General features: G+C 37.4%; 1 protein-coding gene across 4 annotated transcripts in view; it reads right to left on the bottom strand.

Annotated features, from left to right (window-relative positions):
* The window catches only part of SEMA5A (semaphorin 5A), a 315,396-nt gene that overhangs the window by 199,566 nt on the left and 99,000 nt on the right, over positions 1 to 16,830 (bottom strand). For all 4 annotated transcript variants that reach the window (XM_064428870.1, XM_064428877.1, XM_064428886.1 and 1 more), the window contains one exon: positions 16,522 to 16,723. In XM_064428870.1, the coding sequence (XP_064284940.1) occupies positions 16,522 to 16,657 (136 nt within the window). In that variant the 5' untranslated portion in view covers positions 16,658 to 16,723. The remainder of the gene's footprint in view (positions 1 to 16,521; positions 16,724 to 16,830) is intronic.

Genomic DNA, 16,830 nt, shown 5'->3' with positions numbered 1-16,830 from the left:
GCATGTGAATTACTGAAAATCAGCAAGGGGCATTACTTGTATTCAGAGTACAAACTTGCTTCTACTTTCAAACTTAAGCACACATAAATAGTTGCAAATCAACTCCTTACTAGCAGTTCAGTTTTTCATTCATATCACTAACTGGAGACTAAACAGTTTGGCTAAATAAACACAATATAAGTAGATATATAGAATATATAAAATTGCTGCAAGAATAGAAATGGTGGAAATGGCTTACTAAAAAAAAGTCCAATTGTACAAAAACCTCATTGTCTAGAATGGTGCAATTGTCAGGACATTGACTGAAGTTTTTTGTTGAGTTTTTTCTTTTGTGTGGGTTTTTTTGTTTTGTTTTTTTTGGGGTTTTTGTTTTGTTTTTTTGGTGGGGTTTTTTTGTTTGTTTTTGGTTTTTTGTTTTTGGGTTTTTTTTATGTAGTCACAAAGCAGCGGGCCAGAACTTACATGAAAGGTGAAGTGGGCTGAGTATGTATGGCACAACGGGCTGAGAGCCTATTTTAAGATTACAGGTGTGAAACAGCCACTTGAAAGGCAAGCACATGGTCATGACCATTTAGAACATGGAGTCAAAACCAACCCAACACACTGAGGGTGCTGCAGAAGGGCAGTTTTTGACAATGGTATCATTAGTTGCAGCTCAGGTTAAAAACATTCATCCTAAGCTCTCTTCTTCACTCATGAGCATATTTTTGCTTTTGCAAATTGTGTCAGTTGAAATAATCCATGTCTGGTGCCTGTTTCAGGATGACTTCTTCTTAATTTTAAGTTTTAGCACAAATGGGCTATAAGTGGGCTATCCATTCCTAAGGAATGGGCCTAGGAGAAAAATGTTATTCTGTGTCAAAACATGTTCAGCCATTGCAGACAGCCATTAAAGGCAGTGTACAGAAACTGTATCTTCATATACTTTGGAAAAACAGATGGAACTGTAAAGAAGAATCACTTGGGTGTCAGAAAAGTAACTTCTGCATTTTTAATGTCAGCCCGTATGCATCTGGGCAATTTCAGGCTAGCAACGCCAGTTTGTACATGTTCTACAGTACTTGTAGCTAAATTCACTGTTGATTTCCATCTGCATTGGATGGGTGCTCAAACCACTCAAACCAGATTCAGACACTGGGGTGGAAAAGGGATATGGCCACATATTAGATAACTGTGATTACATCTGCCACTAGCTGTTACTTCAGATGCTTTGCAGAGAACCCAGCAAGATTCTGAGGGAGGAAAAACACTCATATACATTACAGGTATATATAGCCTTATACATATTTATTTATCTATTTTTATTTAAACATATATATATATATATATATATATATATATATATATGGCTGCACAGGCAAGCATAAAAGACATGTTTCCTTATTTTTTTGCACTTGATTTTGCAGCCTTAACTTTTTTATCATGCATTTCACATGAAACAATCAATTGCAAAGTTCTAAAATGTTGAGAAATTAGGTAGGACATGAAGATGAGGAAATCCAGAAGCCAATCATGAAGAATCTCACTTGCTGGCATAAGAAGGAAAAAAAAAAAAGAGAACAAAACAAAAAAAGAGCCAGAGCCGCTGTGAAAACATCCGTCTCTGAAAGAACGACAAGAAAGCAGCTGAGAATGGAATTACCCCAGGTTTATATTGGTAGGACAAGTGAGACCCTTGGTCTTCTGAAAGAAGGGAGAGGAGTGGCTTCCCACAGCATGAGGCCAGTGACAGCCCAGTAGACAGAAGTACTGCAGAGCCAGAAAGCTACAGGGAAGACTGAGATTCAAAGACTCAATTCTCTTCCACTTGTCCTGCTGCCTCAGCAAGGCACAATAAAGCTTCAAGGTACAGCAAGCAGCTGATTGAGACCACTTCCAGGTTTGGAGCAAGGGAGCAGGGGCCAGACAGGGCAAGGCAAGCCCAGGCTAGAGAACAAGAATGAGGACTTGGTAAGAAATCACTCTGAAATCTGAATCCCCTACAAAATATAAATGATTTTATTCTGTCTTTGTTGCATTCAGCAGTGTTCTTGCTTGAGGGAATAAGGTCAGGAAGAGCAAATGGCTGCTAGAGCTCTTCTTTTTCAGAAAACGCTCTGAAACTGCATCACAGTGGCAGCATGTGTCACAAAGAAATAAGTATTTATGAGACAAAGCTACAACTTCATGACACTTTTGTAAGGGAAAATGAACAAAACAAACAATGCCTGCAAAAAAATTTTTAAAAAGATAATCTAACCCCATGTACCAAAAGTAAAAGCTTATGTAACTAATTAACAGAATAATTAAGTTTCTTTTCACTGAAAGAGTGAAATCTAGCTGAAAACCCACAGGTGAAACAAGACTTTTTAGTTTTTCTATGAATTATGTCCCTAGAATCAAAAATTCATAATTAGCTACTAAAGGCCTATAAATTATTTTTCTTCCAATTAGAACTAAAATGGTAAAGTAGTAAGAAGTAATAACTTAAATTTATTAATGGTTTTCATGCAGATGCAGCATGACAAGCTTTACACAATAACATAGCTGTACTACAAATTTTGTGTACTACAACGGCAGCATAAATAAATGTGTAAGGCAATTAAGCTGCCCTGTCAACACACAACCTAACAGTATTGCTTGCTGGTCACAGGTGACAAACAGCAGCATCCCTACACTGTCCAATCTTAACCCTCCCCTTCCTGACATTCCCCTCCCTTTCCTCTGCCCTACCTTCATGTGAATTTCAGTAAAACACCAAGCCCTTTATTGACTTCTCTCTTCTTACTCCTGACACTAAGAACACTTATTGAAACACACCTTAAGCCTGGATTTGTTTTTCCTTTAAAATCAAGCAGGCATGTTTGCCATTCTGCAGACATCGGTCTAGGACTCAAAGCTGTCCAGGGAAAACTATCATGGTATACAAACAGTCATGACAGCAGGTGATGGCCAACACACACTGTGTCCTTTTGGTACATTCAAGGCATACTTACCCCTTGCAACAACAATAAAAAAAAATTTCATTGCTGTATATAGGACTGAAATCTGCCTTATAACTCAAAAATATTCCCAAGAAAAATACTTTCCCATGGAACTAAAAGATGGATGTTGAAAAAAAATATTTCTTAGAAGGCTACAGCTCTCTTTCACACACTGGGAATCAGATGTTATGGGTTTTCCTGGGGGGTTCTGGTTTTGGGAGGGAGGGTTAATAGCTTAGATTAATATAAAACAAAGTTTGTCATGGTCCATAAATCTACAGCAAAGCAAACACACCGGATTCCACCCAGCTCAGAGGAAAGGTCAAGGAATTCTCTTAAAGAGGTTTCAAGACAAAGGAGGTTAACAATCAAAGCTGGGCAGAAGGACATTAGATACTCATATTAAAAAAAATGAAAGACCAGAAGCCTGTCTGTGTTTTACTTTAAATTTAGTATCTGCCCAACAGGCCATGACTTGTTTGGTTTACATTGTTTCGAGGACTCCCCAAGGGTTGAGCTCTACAGTTTTTACAAATGAAACTGTAAAGTTCCCTCTAACCTAAGTTTCATTCTTCAGTACTTCAAAGTAGAGCTACAGTAAACAGTAAAATAAATTGAGAAATTACTTATAAGGAATAGAATAGTATGTTTAGAACAAAATTCAGAAGTGATCTTTAATAATAATACATCTTGGCAAATAAGAAAGTCAAAAGACATTAAGGACCTTCTGATTTCATTTAAAAATTAACATAGATATTAAAAGTTTCAGTAGTGTTTATGGTGTATGTATGTGACACCTTGTGCTTTTCTTTTTGAAAATAGTGAGCACAAAGTTAAACATAGGCACAGCAGCACCTTCTTGAAGAAACTCTGTCAGTAAAATAACAACAATAACAATAATATTAATAATACCACAACAACAATAGCACCCAATAACAGCAACAACAATAATACCATAGTTGAAAGCTAGTAGGTTTGCAATATTAAGAGAAGTCTCTGGGTGGCATCGGTACAACAAACTCACTAATCATACCAGAAGAAAATTAAAATATATTTCTGCATGCTAAAGCTATTTTACAATTAAATGTATCTAATCTAAGGATGACACAATAACTCCCATCTTCCTGAAGCTGTGCAATAATTTTAGCCTTAGATCTCTTCCTGTGATACTCAAGTTACACCACTATCCTCTTCAAAGGCAGGGAGACATGTCAGAAGTCTCCCCAGGGACATGCCATGTTGACTCCATTGCATCACCCCTGGTGCCCTGGTGACAGTCCCATTAACCCCAGGGGAATCTATTAAGCCAGGTGTCAGGGCTGGCAAGAGGAAATCCACCTGTTCATTCATTCAGCATGTCCTGCCTGGGGGCTTCTTTGCAGCATTGGTGCTTGAAGGACACAGCTAGGAGCACTTGTAAACACTCTGCTGTGCTGCTTCCAGACTCCACAGTTTCTATCTTAAAACTAGAACTGAGAAAAACAAGATTTTCTTCAGCAATTTCTGTGCACCATTGGTATCAATTCAGTGTGGCTGTTAAGTTCTTATTTTAAAATTATGTTATATTATAAATAAATCTGTAAATAAGAAAGTCACTCAGAACAACTTTATGCTAACAAGCGTTGCTCCGTGTTGGGAAAACAGGCAAGAAAAATGGCATAGACGGGGACTGTGGCAGAATCTTTTATGATTCACTTTTGGCTATATTTTTCTCTTACACTTCCAGTCACCAGTTTTCCTACCTCTTTCACACTGTATTCTCTTCTCACACAGATGTATTAAACACACCCTTGCTGGTAAGTCATTGACTCACTGCAGATGAAAGGAAAAGAGGTGCCACAGCTCACGAGAAGAAAGGAAATACATGCCAACACTATTCCACAGGTTCTAACTAAAAAAGGACTCCACCAGAAAAGTTCAGCAAAAGAACAGTTGTATTACTTCTGAAACCAATCACAATTCACACCCTTGCTTACCAGAACTGGGCTGACGCCTAGTTTGTCAAAAATACAACTTATTTTTCTAGAACTTATTCAAGGGATGTGTTTCTCAACATTCATGTGCAATGACACTAGTGTTTTAAATAATTTTAATCCGTAAAAAAAAAGTAAATACTGAGTAAAAAGCAACTATAGTTACAAACATGTAACTGACAATATCAGATACCATATACAGATTGTTTTTTTCTCCAGTGAGCTTCTAAAAACATAGCTGCAAACAAACTTCTGGATTACACAGCAGGGCTTGTCTGGTTTTCATTCTAATGGAAAGAAACCCGTTGCTGCACCTGAACAAACTACTTTGTGCACTCCTTGGGCTGCAGTACCATGAAGCTCCACCACAAGTGTGGTGGTTCTATTTCTGGAACTAAGTTTAAACCCATACAAATGCAACTTATTCGTTATATACTTGTAAAGTCATGCTTTATTTTTACTTACTTTGAAGCAAATTCCTGCTCTAATCTTAGCTTAGCTCCTGTTGCAAAACAGGCCAGAGCAGACTTTTCCCAACTGGTTTATTTCTATTGGATGCATTAACCTTGAAATCATTAAAAGTGACATTTCTTTTGAGAAAGAAAATATGATAAAAGAATCATAAAAAACACCCTCATCAAACACCTACAATTAACACAGCAAATATTTTTCAATTTCTCTTACAGAAAAGATTATTTCTTGATGTTACAGTACTCCAACAAAAACAATATGCTAAACTATATTCATTACAAAATGTAAGCACAAACATCCGCCCTGCTCTTCTTCCATAAGGCCCATGGCAGAAGCCAATCACTTGGAAGACAGCAGCTCACTGAAAGCAGAGAAGGCCTGCCCATTACAGGCTGCTTTTCCTTTCATTCCAGACATATGCTTTCTGTATGCAGTGTTATGTTGGTAGACCTGCTTCCAGGACCACATAGCTCCTCAGCTTTATGATCCTGATTGCTTATTACAGAATTGTATCCCCAAGGTGAGTGCCTTGCCCATTCTGTGGAGCCTTATTTCACAGGTCTGGAGAAAATCCCACAGGGAGATTCTGTAGAGTGCCCCTTGCCTAGGTTGTTTGTACATCCAGAGGTGCTATGGGATGAAAAGAAAATACAATTACAGCCCTGGGTCAACATTCTGGATACCCATTAACCCTTTCTACATGCTCCTATTGCTGTCCCCCTTTAGCATTCATTACAAGTGCAGACAAAATAATTATTAATGCATCCTACAGTAGTAGAGCTTAAAGGTAAGACCAACACTTCATTTTAGTTCCAGAGCTGAAGTTAAGTAGAAGGAGAAAGAAAATGCCCAAGTAACACAACATTAAGTACTAGGCACATATGTATACCACCAGGATGAGTTAGGAGGCACCAGAAGGTGCTTTTTCTATAATTTTTCATACACAAGAAGGAAAAACTACTGCATTGAGAACCTTAGATAAATAAACAAAAAAAGGAGTAAGCAAGTCTCTAACATTTAAACCACACAGAAAGAGAAAAATGTTTTCTGGAAGAAAAATACAAATTGAAAAGACAATCCCAGCTCAACATTCCAGCAAAATTCCTGGTCTACCTGTTACTAGAATGTGGTTGGTATGTCTACTTTTTCATAGATAGGTACAAATATTCATATGTCAGGCCTAAGGAGAGCCACAGATGTAAATAAATCTAATGGTCTGTGCTACCAGAAGGCTCTATATAATCTATAATGGAGTACACCAAAAGCCAGCTGAACACAACACATGAGAAGAGCAGTAGTTCAACACGAAAAAGACAGCATCACCCAACACCATTTAATGCTCTTCTGTAAAATGAAAGGATTAGAACAGATGGATCTGTTACAGTACTCATTAATGCATTTTAATGAAAAAGACATTTCACTTGTAGTACAGAACTGATTTATACCAGGGCTGTATACAGAATTAAGAGTATGTGGATGGACATCATAACTGGGACAATGTTTATATATTTATTCAAGCCCTTATTTTAATAAAATTGAAAATTCAAAATATTTCCTATAGAAACGATTAATATGTTTTAATCTGAATAATATATTGAAAAACATAAGCCTTCTAGTAATTAGTGATTAGGATTAGACAGTAGGAACTCTTCAGTTTCCAAAAAAGATGTCCAGGAAGACATAAGAAAACAAGATATCACTTCCTCCCTCCAAGAAAAAAAGCAAAAATTTTGTCTAGGCAGGGTTATTTAATGCAATCCAGTCCTCTGTAAAGGAAAAGATGAAGTTACAAAGTTGCCCAGAATGATTAAATCAGCAACCACAAACTAAAATATTCCTCTTTTAAGTCTTACCACACTACATTTGGTTCTCCTTTGGAAACATGAAAACATGTCAGATCTCCATCTGCAGCTCAGAGCTCATCTTTACTTATAGGGAGGGGGAAAGAAAAAAATGAAAGAAAAAAAGAAGCAACAAAAAGACAAAGCAACCTCAAAACGACAGATCCCTTTCAAGTTGCAGTATTCTGGAGGTCTCTAGATCCCATAAACAAACCAGCTGCCTGCCTTCCACTAACCAATAAAACTTAATACAGTCCTGAAGCTTGCTTTTCCATACAAAGAGAACTGCAGAAGCCAAGAAATAAATATCTACATCTTGCCTTACCTAGAAGCTCTGCTAGCTTCCCGTGCTCCTCTCCACTTTAAATCATTTGTAATAAAACAAATCCCAAGACCATAAACCTCTTGATATTCTCCAGAAAGTTCACCACCTGTTTACTGTGCATTCATTTTATGAACAGTTATTACAGCTTCAGAACAATTTTGGAGGTAATGAGGCAGGGCTGTTAGTAATTTATTAATAATGGGGTAAAAGAGAAGATGAACATACTTCCTACAGTATATGTTTCTTGACTTTGAATGCATGAAAACTTGAACTTCTATCTTAAGCCTATGGTAAACTTGCATCCTTTTACCCAACTACTCTCATCTTTCATTGATTCTCTCAGAAGGCACAAAGTGGCTGCCCTGGCCACCTGTCTACTGCTCTCCAGGCAGGGCAGATGCAGTCACAGCAGTTGCCATGTCCCACCTCCCTCACCTGCTTGAACAATGCACTCTAACCTTCAAGATCTAAAATCTAGCCTGCATTCCTGTTTTCTCTGCCCTGCCAGAGCTCCCCAGCTAGAAGTACATATTGCTGCATTCTTATGTGTGTGCATATGTCTATTACTGGGATAATTAAAGGGAATTTGGGTTCTGACTGTCTGCGCCCTCAGGGAAGAGACAGGAACATCTGCTGCAATGCCTACTTATTTCTTATTTTTCTGAACAAGGGCTTGGAATTGTTTATGCTCCATTGTTCAAACACACACATTGCATACAAATATAAGAAAGTGTAAGGGAAAAAAGACTGAACCCCCACCTAGATGAAAGTGGTTTCAGCGCTTCCAGCACAGTCAGAAACCACTAACTTCACACCTCAGCCAGCACAGACCAGGGAGAGAAGTTACTCCTTACAGCTACCACCTCTGGTCCCTGCGCTGCTGCTCCAATCTTCCCGAATGTGATGGAGGGACAGACTGACCATGAAAAACATTTGCCATCCTCATTCATGCACTCTCTTCAGAGGGGTTTAATCTTTCACATTTTAACACTTACATGCTGGCTTTGGCAGCCAGCCAAAGAATTCATTTTGAAGGAAATCATGTTGTATAGTTATGGGAAATCATTATTTAGTCTCAAGACAGAGTTTTGTAAAGAAATCTGCTCAGTTTTAATACACATATTATTGGGAGCAGAAACAGAAGGCAGGCTGCCCATACACAGTTATGCACTGTTACTTTTGTTGGAAATATCTATGCTTCAATTAACAAGACCTTTTTTGCTAGAACTGACCATCCTGCAATGACGCATTCTTACTTATGTTGGCATATGAACATAATAAACTTTTTTATTTACATTGTTTCAGCAAAATAAAATTTCTTGATCCTATCAATTCTGCCCAAGACTGTAGCTCATGAAATAAAGGTCAGATGATATTTCATGAAGAAATACAAAACCCAACAAAATAAGACATACTGTAAAACAAAGAGTATAGAGAATAAAGCCTGACACTGATCTTTTTAAGAATTTGGAGCCAGGACTTCAAAGAGGAATATATTCCCCACCTCCTCCACTCCCCCACCACAACAATAAAAGGATGCCCCAAAGCCAAAAAACAAAACAACATGCAAGAAAAAAATAAAGAAAGAACCACAACACTACAATCAACACTTCTCTTTGTAGAACTTACTTTTGTTCTAAAAGACACTACTAAACTCCAGGGGTTTGTCACTGTTAACTACTTTAGTAGATTTCTTGTAGAGCTGGTTGTAAAACATTCAGGTCCTAATTCTCAGAAATGGTAGGAAATAGCTATAAATCCATCAAAACAAAATCTGAAGTGAGCACTGGAAATGGAAAGACAAGCTTATGACAAGTCTAAGTTTAGTCCAACCTGAAAATGACAAATTGTCATGTAACAAGTAAATATCTACCACTTTCAGCCACACAAAATCAGCTGCTACCCAGTGTCCTAAAGTCTTGTCAACAGCAGACAAGCCCTGCCACAGAGGAAGACAGGGAAGAAAGCATGTGAATAAAAAAAAAAAAAAAAAAAAACACTTTGAAGACTGTGGTTCTCTATTTCCACCCAATCTATCTAATAAACAAAATGTATCTTGGTAAGGTTATTGGTAAGGCTCTGGTTATTTAAGAAATTAGGAAGAAAACCAAAACTTTAAGTAATGTTTTCCTCCCCAGCTCTTAAAATTCTTGAACCTTTAGAGCTTGAAGCAAGGCCCTGGATGGGCCAGGGTTTCCCCAGTCTCTCAGCCAAAGTGATGGGCAGCCGAAGGTGACGTTCAGTGACAGGCAGGAAGGGCAGCAAGTGCCATCAAGTGACAGCAGTACAGACCCCATAAACACTGCACAGGATCTGCAAGGGAAGACCACTGGGATGAGTCTTTCCAGTAACAGTGTCACTACAAAGTATGAAAACAATGTTGTCCAGGATCAGAACACCAGTAACTGCAACTGTTGACATCTTTTCTGACCTAGCAGTCTAAGTAACTTAGAATTATAGAATGGTTTGGGTTGGAAAATATCCCTAAGATCATCAAGTCCAGCTGTTAACCCAGCACTGCCAAGTTCACCACTAAACCAATTCCCCAGGCGCCACATCTCCATTGAATACACCCAGATATGGTGACTCTGCCACCTTCATGGGAAGCCTGGCTCAATGAACAACAATGCTTTCAATGGAAAAGTTTGGTCCTAATATCCATTATAAGTCTTCCCTGGCATCACCTGAGGCCACTTCCTCCTGTCCCACAGCTTGTCATTTTGGAGAAGAGACCAACCCACACCTTGCTACAACCTCATGTCAGGCAGTTGTAGAGCATGATATGGTCACCCCTGAGCCCCCTTTTCTCCAGTCTTTTCTTATGAAAAGAATTGAAATTTTATCTGGTGAGGAAAAAAATGACACAGAAAAAAATCAGAGCAATATTGTGCTCCCTCTAAGCACACATACAAAAAAATGGACAGAACTTCATCTGCATACGAGCTCTATTTCTTGATTGCTGATTTGTTTATTTAACATATCACAGTTTGGATGATTTACAACATTTTAGCAAAAATACAGCTCTTTTGAAGAAGAAAAAAAAAAAGAACAAAAAAAATCCAGATTTTAAGTCCATCTGCCCACTTTGTACAGACAGTAGAATGTGGCAGGAGCCTCTCACTCATTTTGCTCTTTGCTAACAACCAGAGAACTGCACATGCTCTAAAGAGTCATGTTAGGGCAATAAGGAACAAATCAGCCATGGACAGGCTCATAGGACATGTCTGCACAGCTCGCTAGTCATTGTAGCCACTGATAATTTTATACTATCAGAATTTATGAAAATTATTAGCATTCCATGAAGGTTCAGCACTTGACCGGGATGCCAAAATAATTGTGAATTGATGCTTGCTTTAAAAAATTATCAATTCCAGAGGGGAAAAAAAGTAGCTGGTATGCAAGTCCTTTGCAAGTCCTTAGAAAATTAATCTTCATTTTTATGGGAATGGGCAGCAATGACACTGGGTGATTCAGGGAAATATAGGAGGATAGTAATCTTCAGTCTCCAAAGATATTTTTTTAACTAACAGTAAAGAGTTGAAGGTTGCTGTTCCCTACCAGAAGCTTAATCACCTACACAAAAATAAAAGCAAACCCGATTAAGTAAAAAAAAAACAACAACTACAGAACTGGCAAAGGAATTATTTTCATCCTTAAGAGGGGCTGGTTCTTGGCAAAGTAATGCAAACAATCTCATAGTCCTATCATCTAGACAAACCAAAGTTGCAACATCTAGCAATCAATGTTTCTTCACTGATGAATCATCTTCATTTAAAGAAAACCCCAAAAGATGATACAGAATGGAAAGCAATACACCTTAATCACACTGCAGATTCTGGCAGATCATCTTTGAAATGTATTTATGAAAAAGTGGGGAAAAAAGAAACAACTAAACAGCTTAGTAGACTACTACTAGTTTAAAAGAAAACTTCCAACAAGATTAAGAGTACAAACAAAATGAAGTTCATATGCCATTTATCCTCCTTCATTCAGCCCACATATTATTTCCTCTTGGCACATGTTAAGTGCAAGCACTCTGTATACAAACCACGGGATAAAATGAGCAGAGCAATGTACTGAGTCTATATTACTTACACAAACAGCAAGCAAGGGAATTCTGTGGTGGTCAGAAAATAAGGTTAAGAAAATATATTTCTTAGGATTCTCTAACCAAGGAATCAAAAATAACTGCTGTTTTTCTTTTCTGGTTAACCTCAAGTTGAAATGAAGGGTTTAAATTCATTTCTTCTATGGATTGAGACATGCTATTTTTGAGCATGTTTATTCAACAGATAACTTTGTTACAGCACGGTATGTATTTAAATTATCCCTAAATATAGCTTCTAAAATGATGTAAATTGATGGTTTTTTGTTGAGACAGTACAACTTTAAATTCAGGTTATTTTATGGGAGCCTAGAAGAATGAGACTTGCCCAAGAGCAAGTGATCTCTGATGTTCTTCTAGTATCAATTAAGTCAAATTCACAACTGCACTTTATTTCTTACAGAAAAGCCTAAGAAATTCAACTTTATGCAGGTAAACTGCACTACAGTCAATATTTAAAATTTCACACCTGAAACTGGATTTGGGTCAATTTTGTTTCCAGCACACTGGAAAGCAGTTGTGATGGCCCCTTCAGTTCTACCTCATGGAGACGGTCTGTCCACAGAACAAGCCTTCAGCTGAGTTTTGAAAGGTCTGGTGTTTCAAAGTTCAGCAAAAGTGTGCATTTGGGGAAACAAGCTTCCACTGTAACTACTTTTATCCTTTTTCTTTATTGTTTTCATTTTTGGTTTTGTTTTGTTGGGGTTTTTTTATTATCTAACAAAAGGTCAGGTCCACAGAGAGCTACCACAAAAGTTCTGTATAGCAGGTGGACTAAGAAATGCTGGAAATATTTAGACAAACATTACACCACTAAGCTATTTTGCTTTACGTTTTTTGCTTAAGAACAGTTCAACCTTTAAAAGCATCATGGTTTCCCATAGAGCAAATGTGGTTTTTACAGCCTTTTCTAACTGTTCAAGTTAAACACCATACTATAATTCCTTCACTATAATAGGAGAATATTTTTTTTCCAAATAGCTGACCATCAGTAAACCCTAATAATACACATACAGAGTTAACATTTCATATCTGCATGCAAAATAAGATATGAAAGCATATCCAAATAAAATAAAATTTAATAAAAATAAAATTTGTAAGACTATCACTAAGGAGTACCTTATTTAAGCCCTTTTTCTGCCCTAACTCTTAAGCCACTTCAAGCATAATCTCCTTTTTTTTACACCATAAGCATTTGGAAAGGTGTGTAAAGATCAAGGATTTCACAGTGAGTCTCTGTGTATCCATTTCGTGATCTGCATCCTCTTTCCTTTGATCCAGTTCTAAGTTACATTTGATTTATAAGCCCTTGACTCCAACTATTGGAATTAGTATAGCTGATGAATTTGTAGCATATGAAGACAGATTTTTTTTTTACTTTTTTTTTTTACTTTTTTCTTTAAGCCTGCATTTCAACAGATTAGCACATTTTTTGCACTTCTAAGCACAAACTCCTACTTAGAGAGAGAAAGGAACGTCAAAGAGGGACCATGCACCATCAGTCACTTTCACCACATGAAACACTGAACTGCTCACTCCTGGGCTGATCCTGTCAATCCAACACTTAGAGGTCTATTTTATATAAATCTGTTTTCTGTGATAATTCCTAACAACTTTAAATAATAAGAAAAGGAAAGGTTCAGCTTCCAAGGAAGACACAAAGCACCTTATTTTAGTATAAGGAAGCTCAATAATACGAAATTTTAGATCTGCCAACATTTTCTGATTTATAGCAGGCTTTCTTATTCTGGGAGAGCAAAAAGGTGCTTTATGCAGTCCTAATATTAATTATGCAGATAAACAAATTACAACATGGTTACTAATACTCTGTATGAGAGACATAAAATGAGATCTTTGAGATCATGTCAAAAATCCTTTCAAAGTGTGTGCATCTCCTGCTACTGCATCTTCTTTTTCCTCTCCCACCACCTAACAAAGTACTTGAGCAAAAGTTTTCAAGTGGTGAGTGAAATTCTTGCCATTTCCTATCAGAAGATATATCACAGTCTTCAACAAAAACTATTAAGCTGGAAAAATCAGTGCTAGAAATAGTATATGCATCTCTACAGAAGGTAGCCTGACAGAATCATCACCTAAGTGAGCAATTTTTGATGAGCAGTGGGAAAGAAAGCAAGCACTTTCAGGAGATATACTCCCATTTCATATTTCACTGTGACAACTCCTGGGGACTATTTTGTCTTTTTATTAGGGTTTTTTTTGCAGCTGTTCACCCATACGCTACACCAGACTCTCACTCCATTAGTTTTATTTAATAGTTTATACTTCATCTACCATACCTCTCAAAGGAAGACAAATCAAATAAGTACATTGCTACTTTGGCATACCAGAAACTACAAAAAAGGGGGTTTTGATCAGTTATAAATAAAATAAAAGTGTTGATATCTCTGTAAAGTTAGTACTGAGTTTACAAGCTCTAAAGCACCTACCACTCAATAGCACTCAGCCTTGGTTGATGTTCAGCATGCCACGCAGTACTTAGCAATGGTGGATCTAACACTGCTACAAGACGACTTTACGGACCAGGGCATCAATGCAGCACTCAAAGGGATTTTAACTGTAACAAACTGATTTCTCAACTCTATGTTGATCTAGCAGCACTAACGACATCAATAGATACAGAGAGCATTTTCCTATAGGCATTCATGCAGTCAGCAAATGTCTCAGGAAGAATATGGATATCAGTAAGGTTGATTAAAACCTGCCAACTCCTATTGCAAGACTCATTCAGAGAGTGGCTTCTCACACACATCTTAAAATCTTCCTAGATCTCATATAAAAGATCTCACTATAGATCTTTCTACATAATTATGTTTCACACATATATTTACAGTAAAAATAAATTAGGTTTTTTTTGGTAAACTCTAACTGTGACACTATCTTTGGCTATATCAAAATATGTGACTGGAACAATATGGTCCCTATCCCCAAAAAGCCTTAGCATAGTGACTTAGAACTGGAAGAACATCACTAGAAATTAAATATGACAGAGAACAAGAGAGGTCTAAAAGGCAGGATCGCTCTAAATTCAAGAAACCCTCCTAAATATTGGCTGAATTAGATTCATAAAACAACACATTTTTAATCAAGTCCTAGAACACAGCACTGCTAATGAGTCTCACTTATTTTCTTTTACAGTTGCATATACAAAACCAAGAAGTACATGCAGTGATCTCTTAGTTGTGAAATTAAGAAGCCAAGTGCCAGAATTTTAATTGTTCTACCTCAATTACTTTAATTTAGAACACTTTGTATGCATGTTCTGATTTAAAAAAAAAAAAAGCATTTTAAGCTAAATTGTACCACAATATGAATGCTAAGGCAATGAGGTATTTCATCAGAATAACTCACACTACTTAGCCCATCAATAAGTGAGTGATAAAGATCCTCCTTCACAATACACTAGTGGTTTGTTGCTCTGAGGTACAGAGTTCATTATATTGAAGTCCAGTATATTGAAGAACAGGACAGCTGGTACCATTACTATTAAACCATTAAACTGCCAGAACAAAATAGTTTCTGGAAAAAAACACAACATTATTTTCTCAAAGTTTATGCAAAGAATGGAAACAAATCTTTTTCCAATTAAAATTCAATAAATTCTAATTCATTGAAATAAAAAACTTACACATGTGCTTTCTTAGAGAAACAGGAGGAATGCAGTGTGTAATATAATACATCTTAATCCCTACATCCTCATAACTAGAAACTATTTGGAACTCCCTCTAAGCTGTGACAGTAATGGAAAAATCTCAATTCAAATAAACCAAAAAAATGCAGATAAGTTATTTTGCCTCAAGTTTTTACAGAAAACATCCTGCAAATATTCTTTGCTTTGTTCCAACTTTCCTCAGCATTCCACCCCAATGGTCAAGATGACAACCACATGTATTAAAAGATTGTCCTGGTGAAAGAAGGAACTCGTGCAGCTCCAATGCAAAAGGGGCTGTATCAGGTGTAAGCAGGGACAAGGAGCAATTCAGAAAGACCAGATGAGCATGCAGGAATTACGTCAGGTTAAACAAAGTTCAGTGGGAGTTACGATTTGCATGGATTGTCAAGGGCAACAGGAACAGGTCCTACTTCTCCAATAGTAATAGAAGTTTGAGCAGGGATGAAAGCTTGAACAGGGAAAACATCAGCCTGCTACTGACCTGGGCACATGACCTAGTGGCAGCAGAAATGGATGATGCTGAGGGACTCAATACCACCACTATGGTATCAAAGAAGGCATCTGTTGTTTAACAGAACGGATTCAATCATGTGGAGAGTAGATGTTTAATACCCCTTACTCCACCTGAGGCAGCAACAAGTGGAATAACACAAGGGTTGATCCTGGGACACATCCTGTTTAACGCCTTAATGAAGAAGGGGAGGCAATAGAACACAGCCAATAGAATTTCTACAGAAGTTTGTAGATAGCACCAAATTCAGAGAACCAGATGATAAGCAGGGGGGGCTGCCACCCAGAGAGGCCTGCTTGGGGTGAAGGAAGGGGACAACAGCAACTTCATGAAATTAAGTGCATACATGTGGACTTGTGTGCTTGGAAAGGAGTAACTCCATGCAACAGTACAGGCTGGTTTTAATCACAAAGGAAAATGAGTCACTCACCTTTAAGTGATACATTCAGCTACAAATACTAAACAAAATTTGAAAGCCTAGTTGTATTTCATCTGCATAGAATACAGCCCAAATTTTTATATAACACAATGAATGCACCTCTTTTCCCATGCCATTCTACATTAAAAGCAGAGGTTTCCATGAAGTGATTACACAATACTTAGCCTACTTCTGGAAAAGATTTTTGGCATTTTTATCTTACCTTTGTATGCAATAATTGGGTGCTCAGCTCTGTGACAGTGGGTATCTTCTGTTGTTGTTGTTGACTCCAATATTCCTAACACCCCAAGTCCTGCCAAAAGCAGTGTGAGGAAGCAGCTTCCCTTCATGGTGGTCATGCTGTCCTCCACAGCAGTCACTTCTTTTAACTGTCTACTCTTCTTGCACTCATGTGGGAAAAGCACCTGGAGAATTCAAAGAAATTTATTTAAGAACGAGAACAAACCACAGGGAAAAAAATAGACAATTCTTGAAGTGTAAAACAAAATAACATTGCTTCCTTTTTGTGTAG

This window comes from Passer domesticus, chromosome 1, assembly GCF_036417665.1.
Source record: "Passer domesticus isolate bPasDom1 chromosome 1, bPasDom1.hap1, whole genome shotgun sequence".
NCBI classification, from domain to species: Eukaryota; Metazoa; Chordata; class Aves; order Passeriformes; family Passeridae; genus Passer; species Passer domesticus.
This window is presented reverse-complemented; position numbering and strand designations above follow the sequence as displayed.